Genomic DNA, 21,128 nt, shown 5'->3' with positions numbered 1-21,128 from the left:
TGACCCCTCAATAGTGGCCTGTAGAAACAAAAATCTTTCTTGATGACCAATAATTACACAGTCATCAAATGTAGTAGACGTAGTCATCACTAACTCATTACATTTACGGGGGATTGACAATAAATTCAACATTTGCATGTTTTTGAAACGCAAAAGCCTAATTGTAGTGTTGTACAAGACATGTTAAGACTTTGGACCGTTAAGGTTCTTTTAGGACTTTGGACTGTTAAGGTTCTATTTCACAAAAAAAAGTTGTAGATACATTACGAATAAATGTGAAGACAAACATGAATAAATACATGAAAAGGATATAGGCAGGTCTAGAAATTGAGTACAAGGCTCAATGTCACAACAGACATAAAAAACAGATTCTAAATGTATAACTAACATTGACTAATGTACTAGTAACAGCAGTGGTCCTCACTTACGTGGAGAGTTAGACCGCGACCTGGATCTGGATGCCCCGCGACCGTAGTACAGAGATGGGGACCTTCGCCTGTGATGAGACACAATGTGATTGGTCATCTCTTCACACTCGGACTGAAGCACACCTCAGTGGCCAGGGTCACCCAGCAACACGTCACAGATATGACCCGTGGCACCCTCCATATTACCATTTACATAATGGAGAGTACTTCAAGATAATCAGCTTTTCAGACACAGACTGGCTAATCAAAATACACTCTTTCCACTCACCTGTAGGACCGGTAGTAGTCCTGGTCATCGTAGCAGTCGTATCCCTGGTCACACCCTCGCTCGTAACCACGGTCGTAGTAATCACGACGTCGGGAACTGCTGGAACCACCGCCACTAACGGACACCAAAGTAAAGACCCACAGTCAGATTGATTTACACCACAATCCAGACTGTTTTTGTGCACCGGATCCGACAAGAGCACATTTGGTCGTCAGCCATGAGAGCAGCCACACAGCCTGCCCAGTGGCCAAGGAGTTGTGTTTTGAAAACTAGCCACTGGTTTCTTTGAAGGATGCATAGTTTGATGCCAATATATCATACTTTGCTTAAAGGTAGGGTAAGTGATGCTAAATGATTTGTCTTGTTCTAACTTTTTATAACATTCAGTGAATATCTACTCAAGATCAGCTAGCTCTCTCTTCTGTAAGAACATTGCAAAAAATGGTCTTCCTACACAGCCCTGGCTCCATGAATTGGAAACAAACAAAGTAAGGGCAGCCCGTCCCCGAAACAATAACAAAACACTCTGGAGTTTTTCGGGGAGCATGAGTGAGCTATTGCTCTAGTGTGTTTTGTTTCATCTTTGGTTCAAATATAATGTTGGACAAAAGCGTCTGCTAAGACACATTAACAAATTCAACAACACATCATCCAGCATTGCTAACCCTACATTTAAATGGCTGAGCGAGGATCATTGCTGGTCAAATAACACATTTATAAAGAAATGTCCTATGAAGATGAACAGTTGTCATGTTAAAGTTTACAATTGACGACCGTTTGGTTCCAATCTCTGTTTTTAAAAACATTAAAAAGTTGTGCTATTTCAGGTAATATCAATCAACTTGCAGTTGTGTTGTTTTGATTGAGTAAAGACAAATCAAATAACAATACACAATTACATTTCTGCTCAAATTACTTGGAAAACAAAATGTAAAAAAATATTTATGTTTTTCTGTCTAATTCCAGAATATAATGCAATTTAAAATAGTTTCCAATTTGTCTCCAAAAAGTTTCCAGTGACTGTTCCTCTGGCACATCCAAAATCAAATATCTAAAAGTTAGGTGAAGATGTTTTTAAAAACCACTCACTAGGCGGGCCGACCCATGTAGATTCCTGGGGTGGGCGTGTGTGGTCTCTTTGTGATGGAATAGTCCACTCTGATCCGGCGCCCATCCAGTTCCATGCCATTGGCCTGTTCCTTTGCCTACGCATACACACAAACGCATGTCACAAACAGCAATGCCATTCTCACCAAAACCATATCCAAACCCCCATAATTACTGCCTTTGCAAGAAAAAAATAAACACATGGCATCTTCAATTAAAGCAAATGTCGCATTTTATGTAGTTTACCCGACTTATTGCAACAAAAACATATTTTTACAGGAAAAATTACAACAAGCCAGTAGATTTAGAGAATGATGAAGAAAAGTTCTTAACAATAGAGGCATAGAAGGGGCAAGTTTAATCTCATAAACATGACATGTTTGGTCAAAACTGTGTGCACCAATGTACAAAAGGCTTTCTTGTACTGTAAGTCTTCTATCATTTGTTGGGTGTGACAGAGATGCTTTCCTATCAGCAACGTTGTGTATATAAAACCTGCCTTTTTAAAAGGCAGTGCCCACTGGCCACCATATAGCCACCTCATCATTTTCAGATGAAAGATAAGAATGAAAAAATGAAAAGAAAAGAGTGTTCATCGCACCATTGTTTATGTTGGAACAAACGTGTCACTACGTTTTGTCCGGGCTGAACGCAACCAAGATTTCAGTCTGTCTGTGACATCATTCCTACTGTCTTATATGTACAGTACAACCATACTATTCCTGTAGAAAAAGAAGAGAGCATATACTACATTGACAACGGCACAGTCTTGCATTATTTCCTTTTTTTACCAAAGTAATCGCACGCTGCATTTGATCGCACCTCTTTAGCGTCTTCGCGATTTTCGAAGTAGACAAACGCGAAGCCCCTGGATCGTCGTGATTGTTGGTCATAGACGATGCTCACGTCTTCAAGAGGGCCATACTTGGAGAAGACTTCCCTCAAGTCCCGCTCGGTCGTGTACAGGCTCAGCCCGAAGACACCCAAACAACAGCTGGGATCTGGTTTCGCCTGCACAGAGGAGGTAGAGAGAAGAGAGTCATTTAGTCATTTGGTGGGTGTGATAGAGATGCTTTCCTATCAGCAACGTTGTGTATATAAAACCGGCCTTTTTTAAAGTAAAGAGAGAAGTGTCTCAAAGTTTTTTTCTTTTGATGGCCTTGGATTTTGCACAGGCGACCAATGAGAACAGGGAAAGAAACAGTTCTAGAGTCTATAAAACTTCAAACAAAGAAAATAAAAACATTTAAAATAAAGAAAAATAAAACTTCAAAGGGATATAGTAATGTAGTATTCTGTGCCATAACAGAGCCTTATTAAAAGGCCTTATTAGAACTCTTATTAAAAACCCTTTTACACTATATATTAATTTAGCATACACTTTTATCCAAAGTAGATACAATTTACACAGAAAGAGGACAGAGCCTAAACTATAGGAAGAGAAAAATACCTCTACATCTCGTAGATATTTTTTCACAGTGATTTCAGAGTGATTGAGCAAATGACCTTACGCACTGAGACATGTCCACAACAGCAAACTAGTAACTTTTGGAGACATGAATGCACACGCACATATCCATGATTTGGAGTAAATTTAGGCCATACAAGCGATGGTCATCACCATAGTGATCAAGTCACTAGAGCAGCCACTACTTCGATAAATGCTTCCCATTTAAAACACCCACTGCCTATATGCCTGACCTTTCTGCCAAGTTCTAACCAACCACAAAGAGATCTGACGCATTGGCTTGTGTGAAAGAAAACCATCCAGTGACGTCATCCAGTGACATCCTGCAGTGACTGTGGTCATCTGTCAGCACCATGTTAAATAGAACATGGCATTTAGCGACACTTGATCTTAGCTTTAATGACTCGTTCAAAAAAACCTTTTCCATCCACTTAAGAGTCCATCTGTGGGACCGTGGGCGAAGTGGCTAAGGAGCTGGGCTAGCATGCAGTAGCCCGAAAAGTTGTGGGTTCTTCCACCATTGTGTCCTTTAGCAAGGCACTTGACCCAGAGTTGTTCCAGGGACAATGGCCCTTGTAATATCATTGACGTAAGTCGCTTTGGATAAAAGCGTCTGCTAAATGAATAAATGTGAATCTAAATCTAAAAGGCCACAACAGAGAACTAAGAGAACATGGAAGCTCTGAATGTCATCACAACACTGTCCACTCCTGTGATCCTGGTATCTGTGGCTTGGCATGGCTGAAATCTTCGGGAAGCCACTAAGAAAAGCATGAAAGGCTGACTGACTCACACACATCACTGCAGATTGGTTTTACACTTGTCTATAAATCAGAGTACCAGTAATGTGTAATTGCGTATACCATAAGGATCACATCAGTGGGGATTCAGCCAGACAGGCAAAATGATAAGACTGCACTCGGGTCTTTTGTTCCATGACTAGGTTATCTTTTACGTACTTGAAATATTCTCTTACAGATAGATATGCAAAAGAGAACTCTACGGTAGAGGTCGACACATATGGGTTTTTCTATGGGTGATGCCGATTATGTCTTGGCCATTTTTCCGTCAATAATCTCTTACAATTTGGCCGTATAATTTTCCCCTCTATAATCTCTTGTAATAATCCCTTACAAATGGATATGCAAAAGACAACTCTACAGGTCATTATATTGGGTTTTACAACCAGCTTTTGTAAAGTTGAACAAACACCATAACTGGAATCTAATGAAGTACTAGGCAATTACTGAACACATTTAACGATTTTAACAACCTATGCCACAAATAAAATATACATATGTCATATTAGGTGCTGCAAAATAGCAGGATGTTCCTATTTGGACCTTTACAGATTTTAAGTGACTAGAACAACAAGAGTTGTTAGCATGGGCATCAAAAGACCCTTTTCACTGGGCATGTGCCCCAGGAACTGCTGTGCCCCAGTAAATAAGTTAAGGTTTTTAACTAGCTCCTGTTGCCTCTTTGGCAGCAGATTATTATTATTATTATTATTATTATTATTATTATTATCACTAGATTGACCTGTGCCCCAGTATAGTTTTCGACCTAGTGACACCCCTGCATGTTAGTAAAGGTGGCTAAGTAGAGGGGCAGAGGCCTTGGTGTGGAGTGTACCAGGGTTCCTTACCCGGTTTCCGATGTGGCGTCGTCAGTTTGACATGGGGGAGTGGCTGTGGCTTCTCTGACGCCGGTACTCTCCGCTGTAGGAGCGTGAGCTAGAGCACCGCCGATAGGACCGTGAGCGTGAATAACGTCGCCGGGAACTCCTGTGGGAACGCGGAAATTTCAGCATATTTTAACGTTTATTTATTTTTACTCCATTACGGAGTAATACAGTAACAACAAAAAGAACAACATCAATTTAGATCACAGTTGAACTTCATGTTTAAAACGCATCCCTCAAATGTGTAACCTGTGCAAACTCCAATACTATATACAATGTATGTTTCAACAAAATCCATCACTAGACCGCACAACCACACTTCAGGAGAATTCATCTTTAACCTAACTACCCTCAACCCCTTTCACCTGGATTTAGACCTGGAGTAGGTCAGGGACTTTGAGTGGGATCAATGGGATCCATCCTTGGACTGAGCAGCTGAGCGGCTGTCAGATTTGGCTGAACCCCTTGGGCTCACACTCCTGGAGCCAGACCGGGACTCCTAAAGTAGCCAGAGAAACACGTAAAGAACCCCTGGTCCCTTGTGTGTGCGCCATATTGCCTGGACTGGACTGCTCTTTACATTTCATCTCTCCCTTACCTTGTTGGTTTGTATATTATGGTATTTGTTCATTTTCATTAGGATATTGCGCTGACATTATCAAAGTCAAAGTCAAAGTCAAAGTCTGCTTTATTGTCAATTTCTTCACATGTCAAGACATACAAAGAGATCGAAATTACGTTTCCCACTATCCCACGGTGGAGACAAGACATATTTTACCAATTAGGTCCACAGACAAACATAACATTCAAGTAAACAATATAAAAACAAAATTAAAAATAAGAAGGCACATACAATGAAGAGAATAAGAGCAGCAAAATTTGAGTTGAAAATGTGAAATTGTGCATACAGTAGACAGTCAATATAATAGTGCAAAAGTCAGGCCAATAAATGGCTGAGGTAGTTCTGTTTGACCTAAGTATGCAAGTGGCATTGTAGTGCAAGTTATGTAAGAGCAGCAGAAGTGTGTTCAGAAGTGTTTTCAGGACAACAGGACAACAACAACAAGTTGCAAAGTGTGCAAGTGTACAAGTGGAGTAGTGCAAGGCAGCCATTGTGGGTCCAAAGTCCAGGATGTTATGTAGCTGAGGGTGGAGGGGGGAGAGAGTTCAGCCTGGTGTATGAAGCTGTTGGTGAGTCTGGTGGTGCGGGAGCGCAGGCTTCTGTACCTCTTCCCAGAGGGCAGTTGATCAAACAAATTGTGAGCGGGGTGACTTGCATCACTCACAATTGTGGTCGCCTTGCGGGTGAGGTGTGAGAGAAAGTGGAATAGAACATTATGTCCAATATTCCAATATGTGGTTTAATGTTCTGCATTTCTCATTAGTGGGTCACTTTGATACTAAAAGTATGATTCTATGTAATGACTGTATGATATCTGTACTGTCCCTGTGTATATCTCTGTGTGACTGTGTTTAGAGATAAGCAGGAATATTATGACTTTGCAGTGTTTCACTGTTCTGCATGGCTGCGTCAGTAGCTATCTGCTCCGGATTGCCAGGCTGCCACTAATCAGGGTCTGATTCAGTGTAGTCCACGTGAGATGGGATGACCAACGCCATCTCCCGTCAGCCTGGAAGGATACTTAAACCCTAACTATTTCCTTGTCTAGTTAGAGCAGCTGATGGATCTTTAGGTGAAGTCATGCTGTCTCTCCCTTGATGCGCATCATTGTAAATAAACTCTGTTCCTGATTTTTCATACTATTGGTCTGACTGGGTCTCTATTAAATCTATGGTATCAAATGGCTCTGTATGCAGGCATTAGTATAACAGTGATATGGTCAGAAAGTCCAATGTGGGGGAGGGGGGTGGCTTTGTATGCTCCTTTGTGTGTAGTGTAGACCAGGTCCAGGATGTTGTCTCCTCTTGTTGGAAAATCAACATGCTGGTGTAGCTTTGGAAGAACAGTTTTAAGATCTGCATGGTTAAAATCTCCAGCGAAGATGGTGAAACCGTCTGGGTGTGCCGTCTGTTGTTCACTGACAGCCTGGTACAGTTCACTAAGAGCCGTGTTCCTATCGCTGTTATTGTTGGTAGGCGGGATGTATACTGCGACTAGCAGAATCGCAGTAATTTCCCTTGGCAGGTAAAAAGGACGGCATTTTATGATCATAAACTCCTTATTGTTCATTATTGCCAATTTCCTTAACATAGTCTTACCAACTTTTTAAAACTCTTAACTACTGTATTGTTTTTATTTGTAAGTCGCTTTGGACAAAAGTGTCTGCTAAATCATATGAACACAACAACCAAAACCATCTTAATGACTATTGATCTGTATGAGTCTGAATGTAAGATATGGTCATCAGTGAATAACAGAAACAGCAGTTTGTCATCAGATTACATGCTTTTACACATAACCTGAAGTATTAGTTTACAATTGAAGGTTTATATATGTCATAAGCTTAACATATTTCAGTGTTATCATTTTAAGAGCAAAGGAGAATGCTACACCCAATCAGAGATAGCATACACGGGTGATTCTCACAAAACCGTCAACTGAAAGATTTCTGACATAGAATTTTTCAAAAGATGTGTATGAATACATTTCCTTTTGAGACATTTGAATTAAAGTGTAAAGGTGTTGTAAATATTACTTTTCTCACAATATTAGGCTTTTTAATATATATTTATTCATGTTTTCAAGACTAAGTCCATCAGAACTTCTCATTACCACAATAGATCATTACATGAAATATGACATAGAAATATAATTCTTTATGCATTTTTTTAAAATGGATCATTAACATTAATATCAAGGTCTACATAAAACAGTTTTTAAAGTTATTGTTAAATATAACATATTTTTTGAATTTCTCTCATTTGTCTCATTACCGCAATATGATGAGTGATTTGCAACTGGAATTTTACGATATCTAAGTAAAACTCACAACTTTAAACAGAAAAATGTGGCAGAGGTGAAGGAAAAGTACTTGGAATAATATAATTTTGAAAATGGAAATGAATGCTGTTTCCTAACCGTTTCGGTAATAAGACAGATATTTCAGAGATGAGATTGATATTTCGGAAATGAGAATAAGAACAAAAACCCTGCTGAATCTTGTCTAAATGTATAGCTTATTCCTTTAAAGTCAGATATTTTTTTACATTTTAAACAGTGCTTAAAGCCACTTACTTTTTACACAGTTAAAGTACATTGGTATCCCATTTTCCATCAATTCATAACCAAAATGTGCCCATTAAAGGTACTCTAAGCGATGCCACACATTTTTTAGGCTAAAACATTGTATGTCACTTACTGCAAACATCACCTAACCAACCGCTAGGTGTCTGTGTACTGAATACACTGTAAAAAAACGTGATCTCTGTGGACAGCCCAGGCTCCAAAAATGGCAACAAAAACAACCTGGGCAAACCTAGCCCATAAAAACAAACTGTTCCAGCGAATGACAGGCGAGATGCGCGTTTAGGAGAGTTTCAATTGCACAGGAGCAGCACGGGAGGGAGGGGGAGGAAGTAGCGAGCTAGCTCTCTGTTTTGTTTGAGAGTCAAAAGAAGTGACGTTACCCAGCATCGCTTAGAGCACCTTTAACTTACACAAACAATATGTCACACTAATTTCATAGAACAAACAAACAAACCAACATCAAAACAGTGTGACACTGGTACCACCGAGCTTGGGAAATAGGGAGAGGCCTATCCTATAACTGTGTAACAGACTATGGCAAGTAAACTGACAGTTTCTTCATATTCTAAAATGACTTTTCTTGTTGTGTTTTTTCCAAATTTCTGGCAAGACACAGAAATGCCTAGCAGAAGATGTGATTGGTAGCGGGTCGGGTGGTTGATACCATCTTGGAAGTACCACACTTTATTACCTGGAAACTTCACAGTTAGATTGTAAAACTTGTTCTCTCCAATAGCAGTCATCGTGTCAACTTCATATTGGCCATTTGAAATCTGGAGGAAGCATAAAAGAGTGCATTTTAATGAATTGCAATGTGCTGGACTAATATAACCATTCTGGTAACACTTTACTTGACGGGTGATTTCATAACACATTCATAGCATAGTTCAAAAGGTAAAGATCCTAATAAAAAGAAAACATAAAACAAAAGGTAAAATCATTTAAAAATAGAGAATGATTAAATAAAACAAAATAAAAGACACAAGGTAGAATCATTTTCAAGACAGATTCAGAAATTATAACTCAGTGCAGTTAGCAGAAAGCCTCTGAGAACAGTTTGGTCTTAAGTCTAGATTTAAAACTGGCTACAGTTGGGGCCTTTTTAATGTCATCCGAAAGTTGGTTCTTGGACTATTGTCGTTTGGTGACAGAGCTAAGTAAATTTGTGTGTCATCCGCATAGCTATGATATGAAATCAAATTATTTTGGAAGTGGGAGCATATAGAGGTTGAATAATAGTGGCCCTAAGATCGACCCCTGGGGAACACCACAGGTCAAGGACATTGGTGTTGAGGTACAGTTTCCAATGGCAACAAAGAAACTCCTTTCTTGTAGATATGATTTCAACCATTGAAAACCTTAATGAGAGCTGTTTCAGTGCTGTGATTTGCCCGAAAACCTGACTGAAAGTAATCAAAATACCCATTTGACGTTAGGAAGGTGGTTAGTTGATTAAAGACTACTTTTTCAATAATTTTGCCAATAAAAGGTATATTGGATATGGGCCTGTAACTGTTTAGCATGGAGGCGTCCAGGTTATTCTTCTTGAGAAGTGGCTTTGCAACAGCTGTTTTCAGTGACTTAGGAAAAATTCAGTGATGAATATACCATGCGAAGTTCTGGCGCTAATTGTGAGGGGGGATTTGTTAACTTATCAACAGTAAAAAATAGAACACAAGTGTTATTTGAACTTCTACTGATGATGTTAGAAAAGAAAGACTGTCTTGCTTTGCATATTTCAGAGTTATATGTGCGGAGCATCTCTTTATGGATTTCATAGTGGATCTGAAGTTTGTACTTACGCCATTTTCTTTCGGTCTTCCTACACTCTCTTTTTAGGACTTTAACTCCTAGGAGTTTTTAGTTGCTTATAAACTGCACATAAAGCATTCATGACTGTTTCATGAGACATGACTAAACAAATACCAAACCTTTCATGAATGTGGAAGACAGAATGATGACAACTTAAACAAACATAACAAACAACAAAAGTCCAAAAATCGAATATTTCACAACTTGTATAGTGACATTCGATGTAGACTTCATAAGATATTCATGAATGTACTATAGGCTAGTTTACCTCCCAGTGTTAGATAGATAGATAGATACTTTATTGATCCCTAGGGGAAAATCAAGGTCACAGTAGCATACAGACAACATACACACACACATTTACTAACAGCAGAAAAAGTAATTAAAAGTATATAATATAAAAACACAAAAGCAATAAGGACTGTAGAAGATAAAGAATATACTAAATATACTAAAATACAAATTATACTAAATAAAACTTAATCTAAATCAATTCTAAAAAACAGTATCCACATAGTGGGTGAGTAATCAAGCTTGCAATGACTGAAGCAGGGACTGAGCCTGTGGTCCTCCGTGCATAAAGTAAGGTACGGTGCTCTTTGTGAATGAGTGTCATGGTGATGGTGCAAATGAGTAAGTCAAACAGTGCAACAGTGCAAGAATAAAGTCTATATATCTATATATAAACTAGATGTACCGCATAGCAGTACAAAATATGACCGCCGCTCAGTCCTGTACATCCGTTCCGCGAAAATAAATCACACTTCAATTTGTCTCCATATTTTACTCCATCCTCCACTCTTGAAACTTTTGTGTATGCTTGTTTGGCATGCCTGAGTGTGTGTGTGCGGCTGCACAGAAAGTAGCCTACTGGTGCTGAAAAGGTGAATAGATTGTAGAATAGCCAAAGACGATGTAGCATTGTTATAAAACCTTTAAAATCTCTAAACAATCACAAGTAGGGCAGTTCATCACAGTTCATCCATTGCAACTGGATTGATGAAATGTCACTTACACCTGTAGGCTACATTGTATTTGGGGAAAGCAAAAGGTATCAGCATAATGTTATTTATTTATTTATTTATTTATTTATAAACAAAAACATCTCTGTCAGTTCCATGCCGTTTTCAACAGCTATCAAAAACAAAGGTCATTTTTGGATGGATGGATTTTTTGTGAATGTTTCTTCTTCTACATAAGATTTTAGTCATCTTTAGTTCATGTAATACTTTATTGTCAATGCACAAATTAAGTAACAGTAGTCTGAAACGTTATTGTTAATACACAAATTAAGTAACAGTAGTCTGAAACGAAATGCTGTTTTACATCTAACCAGTGGTGCAAATAACGGACATGTCCAAATGGGTCTTGATGAAATGCGTCGCTAGACTGTTCATACACATTTTAACGGGCCAAAGTTGAAGAGCTGTTGTCCGTTATTGTTCATGCAAAATGTAGGCTGATTCATGTTCCCTTGCATTGTGTAACTGATGTCCATGGCTAGTCTGGCTTTAACCAGACCAAGCTCAATCTTTTAAGAAATCAAAAAATAAATAGCGGGCAGATCAGGCTGGGTTCACCCAGCCTATAAGCACCCGATATTGTTTAATTTTCCGATTGAGATATCCACACTCTGGCTATTCTAAATGCAAAAATGCATCAGGGAGTTATGACAAAACTGTAACTAACAAACTAGATCCTAATAGAAAGCTGTTAGCTTCCCTAAGCTACAGGTAGGCTTATAAGGTAGGCCTATTTACAACATAAATTGTCAATAGGCTATGCTGGCGACACAAACAAAATCTCCTTTGGAAACCAATGGCTTACGCCTTACAGTCTCAAGCGGACTTAAACTGCCATATCGTGGCGAAAAGTTGTAATAAAATTCACGCAGCTCCATGAGTCAAGGAAAGCGCAAATGAAGTAGCCACTTCTAAATAGGACCAAAGTCCTTTTAGGCAAGTCCCTCCACTCGGCGGCCATATACCAACGTTTTATGGGCACTCATCGGGCACAGTCTTTGGGTCGAACTGCGCGTGCGCAAGGCTTCACGACACCAATCTTGCTCCAGTGGCGAGATCACAACACATGATTGGCACGATGTCTTCACAACACACCATATGATTGGCTCAATGTATTCACATCACACCACATGATTGGCTCAATGTATTCACATGTCGACATTTTGCCGAGGAAGGGGTGGGATATGTGTAGACAACGGCCATATTGGTGTGACAAACTAGCCCCATGCATTTCTATGGAGTATTTTTTGAGTGCTGTGTCTCCACATTAGAAAGTCTCTGATGGGACCAACTACACAGTAGCTAAAGGTGTGTTGCTAAAGCAGCCATAATGAAATGAAGGTGTCTTTGTTTGGATACTTCACGTACGTGCTTTTTAATTTCACAGACTACAACTACCAAGATGGAATCAAAGCACATCGATTCCCCTCTCACACCCTGCACGCACTTAAAACAAAATAAACAGGCGTCTCAGTCTCACGCATGTATAGGCAAAACTGTATCAGACCGGTGTAACGTTGGTAAATCTTCCATTGCACAGAATGATTTTTGTAGCACGTGCAACAAATGACAGTCAAAAGATACAATTACAGTGCTGCTATCAATTTGCTTGGTATAACCGCATTTATAGTTTTCCACAACCAACTCAACCAATGCTAACGGTAACATTACCTAGGTCCTTATTGATATTATAAGATTAACGTACCTGCAGTAAAAACCAAGCATGTCCGATTAACATCCTCAGATTTATTTCGGCTTCAAGAAGAAATGGGAATTACATTTCATGTGAACATCATCCTATCCTTATTAGACGTTCTCTGCGGTAAACTACAGTCCTTGTAGGAAGCGGCGATTGTTTTTCCAACCCACTTTTAACTTCCAACAAAATTACGTCTCACTGCAACGATGCGCCATCTAGTGGACAAACGACTACTTATCGCCAATACTGGAAATGCAGCCATGATGATGAATATTTATTTTGGCTTTCTTTTAATCCTACTGAATTTGTAATTATGTATCAGCTGTTCTAATACTGATAGTATGTGGGAGCCTGTGTGTGTGTGCATGTGTATATGTGTGCACCGCCATCTACAGGCCAATGAGTGTACAGTCACTAAATGTCCACATAACCTAATTATTTTTAGACCCCCCCATGGATGAAATTCTACTTAAACTTGGCATACCCCAGAGAATGCCAGGTCAATCATACACATAACATTTGGTGCAGTTCTGAACATCTTAACTGAAGATAGGGGCGATTAAAGCAGAATAATATTGCATATTCATTTTTTACCGGGGGGGTGCAAATCACATGATTATGGGCCAGATTGATGTGGGCCCTTGAGACCAACATACCATAAAAGATTTTTCATCCTCAGTGCCACGGTTCAGGTAGTTATTTAGGAAAAACTGCTTTTTTTGTGGTTCAGGGGGCCCAGCACGGGGGGGGAGTGGCCCCCGGGGACGAAACGAAATGTTTCCGTAAAAGTCTAGTGGGGCTACATACCCACCAAATTTCATGTGCCCCGGTGGTTTGGTGTCCCCTTTTGTCAGATATTGAAGTGATGCACTCCAGTTCAGCTCCCACTACAGAGCCAGTTTTCCTGACCAGCCTGTCAAGTCGCCCCGCATCCTTCTTCTTTGTGCTTCCTCCCCAACATACCACTACATAGAAGAGGACGCTGGCAACAACAGACTGGTAGAACATCCTGAGGAGCTTGCTGCACACATTAAAGGAGCGCAGCCTCCTCAGGAAGTACAGCCTGCTCTGCCCTTTAATTTACCTCCAATATTTCATAAAGGATACCATTAATTTAATCTTTCGTAGGGGTGTGACTTTCGAAACTGACGTCTCGAATCAGTGTCGAGGCTTCGAAGCACAAGTGTTTCCAAACACTGCTTCGAAACGTGGTTCAAAACAGCCATGTCATGTGACCACTGCTTCGAAACATCATTCAAAATCCCCATGTCATGTGACCAAAGTTAAGTGAACCTTCGGTGCATTTCACTGGTGTCGGCAGGCATGCCCGCGCGTTCAATTAACAGTGTAGCTTTCTCAAGCAATAACCATGATGGTGTAGTGGTTAGTGAGGGTGTTTTTTGCACGGTAGCCCAGGCTGCTCAAATGTGGTTCGATCCCCGTTTGATTTGTAAGGTATTGTTTCAGATCGTATCTGTTTATGTTTTCTTACTTCACCATTAACCACACAGTTTCAACTAAACTCTCAGAATGGTCAAAAATCGAGAGTTTTTATATGAAGAAAGTGATTTAGAGAACACATAGTGGCAGCAATAAGACTCTCTTATTCTTATATCTCTCTTTATTGTGAGGTCTCCCATCCAGTAATTGACCAAGGGCATGCTGCTTAGCTTTTGACTGAACACAGGTAACACAGCGAGAACTTTAAAGACTACATCTCCAATACGAAGCATTTGACAGATTTGTTTCACCCTAAACAGCTCTGAGGTGTCGGAATTGTTTCAAAGCTTCGGAACAATTCGGCACAATTGCTTCGAACGTTTCAGTGTTTCATATAGCCTCGCTTTGCCCATCCCTAATCTTTCCAGCCTTTGTAAATATTTCATGAATATCTTATGAAGTCTACATCGAGTGTCACTTTACTTTACAAGTTGTGAAGTATTCATAAACACTGAGTTTAACACTGGGAGATAAACTAGCCTACATTCAGCTGACTCATATTTGTGTATCCTGGAATGGTTGGACATTCCCAGTAGCAAAAGATGAGTAATTATCTGCAAAGGTCACATCATAAAACAAAATACATTTTTATGAAACAAAAATTATTTGCTTGACCATGTTCTGTCTTTTTGGAACTGGACTAGCCCATTGACTCAGATGTGACGTGATCAGGTAAGAGGTTTGAAACAAAAAGTTTGTTGGACTTTTATTTTGACAAGTTGTTGTCGTTCTGTCTTCCACATTCATGAAAGGATTGGTATGAATGTTGAGTCATGTCCTCATGAAACAGTCATGAATGCTTTATGTGCAGTTTATGACAGCTGCTATCATGTGTTATGAACTTACCCATCAAGTAAAGTGTTACCACAATTCCTTTCTTTGCTGGGTTCAGATAATTGAAAATGCATGCCTAAGTATGGCCTAGGCCTAAGGTTTTGGCATTATGAGACATTATGAGATAATTGCTCATTGATTTTCTAAAACTACTCGTTGACTGAGAACACCACCTAAACCATTTAACCGTCATCCATCACCTCTCTCTTCTTTTCTTCCTTCTGTATTCCTCTAAAAGCTCTGGGTTGGTGTATATCTTTTCTCTGTGCTTCCTCAAACTTTCCTTTGCTGCAGCTTTCTTTTGTGCATTTTTTGCCAACCAAGGGGGTATTCTTAGTACGTGGTTTAGAGACAAACCTAGGTAAGTTAACTCAGAGTAAGTGGTAAGCCTCTAAGAGCCCTATGGCATTGCTTTGTTAGGAGAATGAAGCCATCCCCTCTATTAGGAGCTTTACCCCTTACTCTGAGTTAACTTACCCAGGTTTGACACTAAACCATATAGCCTACTTGTAATACCAATGCCCCCGGTCAATGTGAATGCAATCATGGAAAGAAAAACACAGATAAGGAACATCTTGACGTGATGATGACTTTCCAAAAACTAGCCTAAAATGTCACTCACCCGCTCAACAAATTCCTATTCGTTGTCGCTCATTTTCTCACGAAAGTAACTATTATGGGTGTTTAAAAATATCTGTTCAAATGTACCGATTAATGTTGAGTTAAATGTGGCGAACCTCACCAAAGATTGTTTGACCTCACCAGAGAATGTCTAATGAGACATCCGTAGACAGGCTCTGACCTCACCCCACATTTCCACAACACACTGACCGACGACTCTTCCGTGTGTGCAAAAATGTGCGTTTTCGCCCCCTAGTGTGATGGAGAGGAACTAATCACATCACAATGAGGTAGACATTCTCTGGTAGGCCTACTGTCTGTGAGTATCATCTGATCTGCACCAACGTTGTCATGTTTCCTCATGACCACAACAACAACAGCATTAAAATGTTAACTAATGAATACTCTGATGGTATTCATTAGTATTTTAGAAATGTGCCTTTGTCTCCACAACAAGGTCCCCCTCGTCATTCATTGGATTGCTAATGCAAAAGACTGACCGCTAGATGGCGATACAGACCTTCTAACTAGGATATGGGACAAAAGGGAGCAATGAAATGTACTTCCGGAGAGAAAGGTGAAAGGATAAAGTAAGATATCTCCAGAAAACGCTGTTTTGTTCAAGTAAAGTTACTTTAATGTAGCTATTTATTTGGCGAAAGAAAAGCTGATGCAATGTCGGATCCAGATTTAATAGGACCTGCGTTGCCGCCGATGTTTCAGACGACTAAGGGGGATGAATCTGACGAGGAACCTCGTGAGTTACTGCAATCTGCTCTCCTCATTATAATGGAGCTATTTTGTAGTTTGCATACTGTAAATAATGTTCTCCACGGCATATTAAAGCCATAGGTCCAGCGTTGCCCCCTGTGTACAGAGCAGATTTCTCGTCCAGTTCCTCTGACGACGAAGAAGAGACCTATAGAAGAGGGAAAAGCAGTTCGTCAAAATGTAGTCCCAGATCTAGGTTAGTTTTGCATCAAATTGTTTAATTATTGTTATTGTTGTTATTATTATTTACGCTAATAATCACACGTAAAAGTTGTCTGAGTTTGAGAGTGTAGGCATTAGAATAGGGTCATGGCTCTTTTGTCATGGTTCTTCTGATCTTATTACTTTCAGAAAAAAAATAAGAGTGGATATTGGTTCAGGTGAGACACTGGGAGCTGATGATGATGATGATGATGGGTTTTTTGGCCCAGCTCTTCCTCCTGGATATCAAAAGAAACAAATGTCACCTGACAGGTAAGAAACTCTGATCATCTGAAAAGATAATTTGGGGTAACAGGTGATGGACCTTGAGAGGCAAGCAAACATGCCAGAAAATGGAGCATTTTAGAGTTACAATCCATAATCAGGTTTTTGCATTATCTTACTATTGCCACTATTACTAGAGGATAAGGTAACAGCTTGTTCATGTAATAGGACAGGTCAACAGTCACATAGGCATGCAAATATAAAAACTGGGCATGGAGAAATCGAATAATGTTGCTTGGTTTAATTGATGAGTCCTGTTTAGTTTCGCATCCTGTGGACCAACGGCTACATTTAATATACATTTATCCATTGTCCCCTGAGCAACTTGGGATGAAGTGCCTTGCTCAAGGGCACAGCAGTGGAAGCCTGAACCCGCAATTTTTTAGGCTACTGCATGATAGCCCAGCTCCTTAGCCACTAGATAGATACTTTATTGATCCCCCAAGGGTAAATTCAAGTGCTATGCTACCACCTCCCCACCATGTGCACTATTTACTTGGCACCATAAAGCACTGTGGTTAGAAGACAGGCCAGTGAAGGAAGAGTGATACTGTGGTGCAATTTCCATTGGCTGACGATTGGACCTTTGTTTTTTTCTCCTGTACACAGACCACCTCTGCTGGGACCTGCGCTGCCTCCGGGCTTTTGCAGACCAAGGGATGAAGACGAGGAAGCAAATGATGAAGATGGAGGAGGAATCTTGGGCCCTGCCCTCCCCCCAGGCTATAAGCCTGAGTCCTCAGGCAGTGAGGAGGATGATGAAGATGATGAAGTTGTCGGGCCAATGCCTTTTAAAGGGGATAGGGCATCTCTTAACTCCGTCGCCCTGGACATCGAGAGACGCGCTCAGAAGATGAAAGACAAACTAACTGGTGTAAACGTGAGTTTGAGCAGGCATGTGCTGGTCCTTCTCTGTTTGATGTTTGTGTGATCGGTGCAATGGAAGTCTAAATGCAGTCATTATTGATGTGATGTCTACCTTGTTTTGGAAAAGGGTGCCCTACATGTTTTTTAGTCTGCGTTTAAAGTGACTCTACATGGCTATATGAGCAGGATGGTCCTGAGGAGGTGAAGAGGGAGACCTGGATGACTGAGCTGCCCCCGGTGCTGCAGCACATCGGGCTGGGTGCCCGCACGTTTAAGAAGAAGTCAGGCCCAGAGACCAAGGACCGCAGCCTTTGGACGGATACCCCAGCAGATAGGGAGCGCAAGGCCAGGGTAAGAACGCCTAAGCCACTGAACGGGTTGTGCTGTTAAGCTTCCGTTAATGTTTCTATGATGCCTTACTCATGCTGAATTCATCCTTCTAATATGATACTCAAATACTGAGAAGCCTCTAGAGATGCTATCAAGTGAGCTGTTAGAGGCACTCCTTTTCCTGTATGTCCCAAATGATCTGTTTCAGCCATATTCTCCTCTTATACTGGGCAGACACTGTGCGTTTGTTTTCATTTGCATGCGACATGGTAGATCGCACTACACATGTGCATCACAATTGCTGTATTCACACTACGTTCGACTGCTCATGCTACAAGACGGCCAATAAAAATTTCAGGCATGCCAGAAATCCAATCGGACTGATGTGGAGCTGGAACGTTGTGTCATCAACAGTAGGCTTTTTTGCTTGCAGACTATGTTTCAAATTCAAATTCCCACTCATTAAGTGGCAAATCATATGTAAATTTAGACAGTTAACGTAAAAACACATTTGACACCTTTTCAAAATACTGTTCAGCAATATTGCCTGTGAATTTTAGGTTAGCAGTTACTGTACCGAAAATTAACCAAACTATGACTTCAAAACTGAGGTACACACTGAACCATGATTTTTGTGTACCATTTTGTGAGCCCGCTCAAACTACACAACAAATCAAACAAACAAACAGGAATTCGGCGCTATTATAACGTTTGTTATTATAACTGTTTCAAAGCTAAAATCATGTAAAAATCTGTTTGCTTGGCATTATACTCACCTATGCCACTGCATAATTATAAGTCGAAAAGTAGTGGTTTAATTGGCCAGACGTATTTTCTTGGTTTGTTATTTGCATTGATGTTTCTAACTAGTATGTAATCTGCTTCATAGGAGCGTCAGGAAGGGAAGAAAAGTGAGGAGTCGACAAAGGAGGCGCCATGTCTCCCACGGAAGGATGTTGAAATGGCAGAGAAAGTGGCCAAATACAATGTGAGTTTTTTTTCTTTCTTTCTCTTTTCTTTTTTTGGATGCCATTTTATAAATGGTGACAGTGACACATACTGTTGTGGTGATAGAAATGGAATAGAAGATGAGTAGTATGCAAAGACACCGTAGTTTCTTGGTCTTTATGTGTTATAAATTGCTCTTTCAGTCTTGTTCATAATGTTCTTGCATTGGCCAAATCAGTCTTGGCAGTCTTGCTAGTGTGCTACCTATGGGCAATTGAGGTTTGAAGGATGTTACACTTATGTTTGCATTAAACAATCAGAGTTTGGATATGGTGCACTAATGGGATAAAAGTGGAAAATTTTACTTTTACTTTTGACACAACAAACAGAGTCTTATGTGTGCTCTTGTTAATATGATCTAGTTATTATGTGGCATTAGTTAATATCAGAAATATTTGACATATTACTTATTTTAAAATAGGAGTCCAAACGTGGGGAGTCCCTCATCAAAATGCACACCAAGAACTTAAAGAGGAAAGCGGAGGAGGAGGGCAAGAAGCCAGTAGAGAGGAGGGCCTTTGACCGTGACCAAGACCTGCAGGTCAACCGCTTCGATGAGGCCCAGAAGAAGAGCCTGCTGAAGAAGTCTGCGGAGCTGAACACGCGGTTCTCGCATAGTAAAGATCGTATGTTTCTGTAGCCAGCACACATTCAACTGCCACCTGCCAGCAGTGCGAGTCTCTCTTGGGTTCATCTGTGTGTGTAGAATATCAGTTCAGCATTAGGAGGTTAGTATGTTGTTCTCAAAGAGAAAAAGCCATATAAAACATTGTATTTGACTCTGTGTTGCATATAATTTGATACCAAGGCTGCAGAATTGTTTTAATGTGTTGATATGTGTCAATCTTCAATTCATGACCAAGACTTTCTGTTGTTGGTGGTCTTCTTTTTTATATTTTCTGTATGCTTCGTTTTTTTTTTATTCTTTATTGTCAAACATTCAGATACACTTATATTTTCCTGGTCTTATTTTTGCAAATCTGCTAAATATCCACTCTCATCCAGAGTATTTAGATCTGAATTTATTCATAGTTGTACAAATTACAAACATGTGTGCGTGTGTGTGTGCGTGCGCACATGCATGCAATGATCTTAATAATGTCATTGTATGTGTTGTCCTCTGTCTACACTATGTGTTGTGTGGTAATCGTGTAATTTACTTTGAACATCATTGAAATAAATGTGTCAAACACGTTGGTCTTACATAAGTGCATTTGTGGGTTGATTAGACTGCAAACCAATCTGTCCATTCACCCTGGGCTCAGTCATGTTATACATTTAACATATTTTGTTTTTTATCTTTCAATTACATATTATATCATTCTAAATGAACTTCGGGAAGACCAACGTGTCTGACAGGGAGATCTGTCCCAACACCTCGTCCTGTCACTACGAGGGCATTAGGCCTGTCTGTCATGTAGTCTACTCCCACTCTGTCCTGCTTTGGTGTCCACACAGGTCAGGTCAACACATTTCTCCAACCAGAGGTGTTGTGAATGCCATTAAAGAAAACACTGGCCATTTTTCACATAGATCTCTGTTTGTTGAGGTTACCAAGTAAAAAATAAATACTACCTGGCTCGAGTTGCTGCAGCCAGGCAGCTACAGTGCAGTGCTACACTCTGGGGAAGAATTCAATTGCCAGAATTCTCCTTTAACATTGTGCATTTAAAGCTTCCAGAGGGAAATCTAAGACAAATATTAGACATTGTGCATTTGAAGCTTCCAGAGAGAAATTGCCTAGAGAAATGTGTATCGATTTGTTTCTCTTCCATTCGTTACTGAAATTGAGCTTACTGTGGCTCCCACAGCTTTCACTCTCTCAGTGGGTATACTTTGTTACTACTGTTCATAAATTTCAACAGTGGAGATAACAATGGCTATGCATTTGGAAGCTTCATGCCCTGCATCAGTTGTGATTTGAGGTGGTTTTAAAGATAAATATGCCACAAGAGTGCTACACACAGCAAATTGAAATTACCATTAACTTTTAGGTTGTCCAGTTATCAGTGGCA

At 40.1% G+C, this 21,128-nt stretch overlaps 2 protein-coding genes across 2 annotated transcripts; one reads left to right on the top strand and one right to left on the bottom strand.

Annotated features, from left to right (window-relative positions):
- Positions 1–371: 371 nt before the first annotated feature.
- Positions 372–15,778, bottom strand: LOC125288589 (transformer-2 protein homolog beta-like). The gene is given in 7 exon segments (XM_048235068.1): positions 372–534; positions 684–810; positions 1,786–1,901; positions 2,626–2,814; positions 4,920–5,058; positions 8,855–8,936; positions 15,653–15,778. Coding segments are annotated over 5 exon segments (579 nt in total). The 5' UTR covers positions 4,953–5,058; positions 8,855–8,936; positions 15,653–15,778; the 3' UTR covers positions 372–420.
- A 328-nt stretch (positions 15,779–16,106) lies between these two features.
- Positions 16,107–20,306, top strand: gpalpp1 (GPALPP motifs containing 1). Its single transcript, XM_048235608.1, has 7 exons — positions 16,107–16,408; positions 16,498–16,618; positions 16,774–16,896; positions 17,518–17,788; positions 17,962–18,126; positions 18,995–19,093; positions 19,535–20,306. Exons 1-7 carry the CDS (start codon positions 16,327–16,329, stop codon positions 19,751–19,753), a joined length of 1,080 nt encoding a protein of 359 aa, XP_048091565.1. The 5' UTR covers positions 16,107–16,326; the 3' UTR covers positions 19,754–20,306.
- The last annotated feature ends 822 nt before the right edge of the window (positions 20,307–21,128 follow it).

The sequence above is a fragment of the Alosa alosa genome, chromosome 23 (assembly GCF_017589495.1).
Source record: "Alosa alosa isolate M-15738 ecotype Scorff River chromosome 23, AALO_Geno_1.1, whole genome shotgun sequence".
Lineage (NCBI taxonomy): Eukaryota > Metazoa > Chordata > Actinopteri > Clupeiformes > Clupeidae > Alosa > Alosa alosa.
Note: the sequence above shows the minus strand (reverse complement) of the source record. Positions and strands in the feature narration are given on the sequence as shown.

Coding starts and splice junctions, on each gene's coding strand:
- gpalpp1 (XM_048235608.1), top strand. CDS start 16,327: ATGTCGGATCCAGATTTAATAGGACCTGCGTTGCCGCCGATGTTTCAG. Junction 17,789..17,961: donor ACAAACTAACTGGTGTAAAC/GTGAGTTTGAGC, acceptor CTATATGAGCAG/GATGGTCCTGAGGAGGTGAA. Junction 19,094..19,534: donor AGAAAGTGGCCAAATACAAT/GTGAGTTTTTTT, acceptor ATTTTAAAATAG/GAGTCCAAACGTGGGGAGTC.